The sequence below is a fragment of the Bison bison genome, unplaced genomic scaffold (genome assembly GCF_000754665.1).
Source record: "Bison bison bison isolate TAMUID 2011002044 unplaced genomic scaffold, Bison_UMD1.0 scf7180017860862, whole genome shotgun sequence".
NCBI classification, from domain to species: Eukaryota; Metazoa; Chordata; class Mammalia; order Artiodactyla; family Bovidae; genus Bison; species Bison bison.
In genome coordinates, this window is record NW_011491434.1 from 9,001 (window position 1) to 13,171 (window position 4,171).

The 4,171-nt window shown below is 60.8% G+C and overlaps 1 protein-coding gene across 1 annotated transcript in view; it reads right to left on the reverse strand.

Annotated features, from left to right (window-relative positions):
• The window catches only part of CRKL (v-crk avian sarcoma virus CT10 oncogene homolog-like), a 16,853-nt gene that overhangs the window by 3,797 nt on the left and 8,885 nt on the right, over positions 1-4,171 (reverse strand). Inside the window, exon 3 of the mRNA XM_010832342.1 lies at positions 3,905-4,171. Within this exon, the coding sequence (XP_010830644.1) occupies positions 3,905-4,171 (267 nt within the window). The remainder of the gene's footprint in view (positions 1-3,904) is intronic.

A 4,171-nucleotide genomic window follows, 5' to 3' on the forward strand; every position in this document is an offset into this window, starting at 1 on the left:
TGGCCCACCTGCCGCAGAGAATCCCATCACGGGACGCTGGCATCCTGACCAAGCGTCAACTCTCTTGGTTTCTGCTCCAACAGGGACGATGGCGAATTCTATAAAACATACACAGTGAGCTTGAGACCACACCTGGACACGAGTAGCAAACAGAGGGTTTATGAGGATTTAGGGGGAGATGGTTCTGGAAGGCTGCATGGGCTCAGTCAGGGACAAGTTGCACCAGACCAAGCTCACTGTCCTTCCCTAGAGACGGGGCCTCATCAGGAGGGGCGCAGAGGCGGCTGTGGGTCACACGTCTGTGACACCTGCAGTTAACACGAAGCCACACGTCGTCACCGCGACTTGAGACCAGAACCCTCAAGAGGGACAGCTGGAGGGGACACACTGAGGCCCGCACCCCTGGCGAGGCAGCAACAGAGTGAGCTACTCTCCCAGGTGGGTACCTCCGGACCGTCCACACAGGCAGAGCCGGTGCCGCCAGACTGTCCCAGGCTCCTCGAGGACCGGCCCCTGTGCCCCGAGCACCCAGTGAGCCCCTGCTGACGGATGGAGGTCCGGAGGAGTCCACGGCGAGGCCAAGGGCCGCCATGGGGACCGCAGCCCCAGGCAGACGGGCACGCGCCAAGTCCTCCTGGGGGCCCATCAGCGCCGAGGCCCCGCTCCGTCCAGGGGCCCCCGCGGAGCGCAGCCCCTACCCCTCCCGCCACCACTCCGAGGCCCATTCAGACCCCAGACACGCTGAGTGCGCCCGAGCCAAGCACAGCTCTTCTTCCCTTTAGTTTCAGGTCAGGAAAGCTGGAACACGAGTATGTGAGACTGGTACCTTTACACGGAGACGCGCGCGTCCGCCCCAATTACTTAAAATCGATCAGCGGGAAGGTAAGCGGCCCGGCGGCAGGCCTCACAGTCTCCGTCTCGTCCGCCCTCTGATACAGGAGCACCGCGTCCGAGCGCCGGTCTCTGGCCCAGCACTCCCCCCAGCTGCAGCCACACAGCTGTGTCCTGTTCCCGCGCGCTCCTGCTCTGCCAGGAATGCCTCGTCCCGCTTCGCCCAGTCAGCTTCAAGACTCAGTTCGAGGGTCACCTCCTGTAGGAAGTCGTCCCAGACCACACCCCCCCCCGTCCCAGCTGCTCCCTCCGTCTCCTGGACCAACTCCATATCATCAGCTCACTCACCCACAGCTGGCTCCTGCCTCCAAGCTTCCAACAGGGGCAAGCTCCTTGGTGGCAGGACCCTACACTACAAGGCACCCCTCAGAGCTTGGACGTGTGACCGGATGAGTAAGGAACCACCGTGTACTGTTCTGGCTTAGAGGTGTAAGAAGCGTGTCCGAGACCACCCCGAGGGCAGGTGCTGGGCCAGAGGACACAGCTCGGCTGCAGGTGAGCTTGTAGCGGCCCCGGGGCCCTTGTCCCACTCTCTTCCGCCAAGGATCCCTCTTCGGAAAGGCCAACCCTGCTGCCCTGAAGCCCGTCCAGCCCTGCTCCGCCAGGCACGGGAGGTCCCTCTTCAGACTGAATCCCAAGGAGCAACAGAACCAAGTGTCTGATCAAAGCTCTCTCTTAAGACAGTGCTTTACGGGCATGAATGTTCTCTCACAAGTCAAGTTTCATAGAAAAAACGTGAACTACTTCGGGCAGTAAAGCTCGCCCGCAGCGCCCTCCGCCACAGCGGCTCAGAGCGAACAGCGCCGCCTCCACTGCGGCACGTCCTGTCCTACTTGTCCCCTTCTAGTTTAACTTTACCACTTTTCCTGGTCCTGTCCTACTTGTCTCCCTTCTAGTTTAATTTTACCACTTTTCCTGGTGGCCTGATTGTACGTGTCCCAAGAGGGCTCAGGACAGGCACCAGTTTTAGAAGATAAGGTAACTCACAATAACGCTTCTTTAGGGCCCGGCCCAGGGCCCCTGTAAACACACAGAGCAGACCCCACTGTGCAGCGGGATCTGGCGGAGGCCCCTTCCTGGTCCACGATGCCCTCTGGGTGGATCGGCGAAGGCGGCCGACCGGGTGGGCGCGTCACCGGGGGCCCGAGGCTGGAGGAGCGGCGTCGTGGCTGCAAACACAGGTGGTCTCACAACGAGCTTCCTTCTCCCCACCCTGGTCTCCCCAGGGCCACTCCCCCACTCCCCCAGCTGCGAGCGGCACCCCCTACAATCCCCCACCCCACTGCACACTCCAACGAACAGAGGGGATGGGGTTTCGACGCTGCACACCTTCCAGTCAGAGGTCAACAGGCAGGCATCCTCAAGGGAGTGTGGCTTTAAGCGCTGGCTCAAGTAAGAACGCAGCTCCTGACTTCCTTTAGGGGCCTGACATTCTGACTGGGAGCCCGGACTCCTGCTCACCCCTGTGTGCTGACAGCCCGCTACACAGCACAACCCTGAGCCTAGCTCCCGGCTCCCGTGGGGGCTGTGGGGGTGCTCCCAGAGCCTGAACCCTCACAGAAGCCAGCAGCCTGTTGGCCCGGCCCAGACAGTGGGGGCCTCCCTGCCTCCTGTCGGCCCCTCCCGGGAAGCGTCACAAGGCCCGGGGCTCCCCTGCCGCGGGGCTCTTCCCTTCGGACAAGCATGAGACGGAGAAGTCACCTCGGGCTCCGAATCAAGCCTCCAGGTGAAGTTCACTGGGTAACTCTTGGTCCAAAACATCTGAAGATAACCAGTGAGAAAAGGCAGGAGAAGCAGGGCTCCCAGCGAACCTGCAGCGGGCGGCGAGGAAGCCGGAGGGCGCCCGCCCCACGGTGGCCTCGGGGTGAGCGCACGGTTCCGCAGGAGCTCTGTCTCAGGGCCTCCACACGTGCACGTGACCATATGATGATCCTCACGCTGCAGCGGTTCACGAGTTACCAGCAAACAAAGGCGCGAGGAGCTGAGGCACCAAACCCCAATTCTAGGACAAGGGTCTGCAGGGCCTGCCTCACCTTAGGCACAGGTTCGATCCGTGCTCCGGGAGCAACAAACTCCCTTCCAGACCCTCTGTCCGCAGGCCGCCATGGCGTCTGTGTTCACACAGGGTTCCCTGGGCGCACCGACGTCTCACCAAACTCCTACCTTCTGCAGTTTATCCCCCCAACACACACCTCTTTGTATCCTGACAAGCCACAGTCATACACTACGCCTTGCAAGAGCCTTTGTCCTCTTACAAGGCAACTCACAGTTAGAGGGACATGACTCGGTGATTGAAACACTAAAGTTCTCTTTCTCGCTGTTATAATTTACAAAATCTCAAGTGAGTGAAGCCTGAGGCGCTGAAACGTCCTTCCCCTGCCCAGCTCAAGAGGAGCCCCACCTGTATTCCTGGTTCTCAACTGCTCACAATGTTAGGAGCCTGGGGCTGTGTGTCCAGCTGTGTGTTGATTTCATCTCTAGGGCATGGGTCTTTCTTAACCAGTCTTCCCTTACTGCCTGGAGAAGGAAATGGCAACCCACTCCGGTACTCTTGCCTGGAAAATCCCATGGGCAGAGGAGCCTGACAGGCTACAGTCCACAGGGTCAGAGAGAGTCAGACACGACTGAGCGACTTCACTTCCTTACTGCAAAGAAAACCAACTGTTCTGAGACCACACCTGAGGCCCTGGAAGCAGCACAGACCAAGGCAGCTACCGTGGGGGAAGCGGGGATGGCAAAGGACACGGGGCCGCGTGGGATCCTCACCGTGGTCTTCACGACCACCCAGCTCTCATCCCCGTCAGTTTAACCTTAAATGAGCAGTCCTGGCCTTACAGAAACAAGATTACAGACAAAACCTGAGGAAATTTCCCGGTGGTCTGGACTCCGCGCTGTCATTGCTGAGGGCCTGGGTTCGATGGGCGGTTGGGGAGCTAACATCCCCGAGGGCCATGGCCAAACCCCAGAAAACCCAAGTGTCAAAGCCCCAAAGACCCAGCCGGGCAGCCTTTACCTCTAAGGCCAGGGCGGTCTTGTCGTAAGCACAGGGCACGCGTTTCTGAATTGCTTTCGCAAAGACAGGTCCGTTCTGTGTGGACGGCAGGGGGCTGACCGCGGCCCCGGGGGCGCCGGCGGCCGTCGGGGGCGCCGTGGTCTGCGGCTGTGCGTATGCGTGGGCGGGCTCGGGGACCCCGTAGCTGCTGGAATTCCTGTTCCCAGGCTTGCCCTGGGCCGAGGCCCGCACGAGCTTCTCCACGTAGGGCACGGGGATCATCCCCAC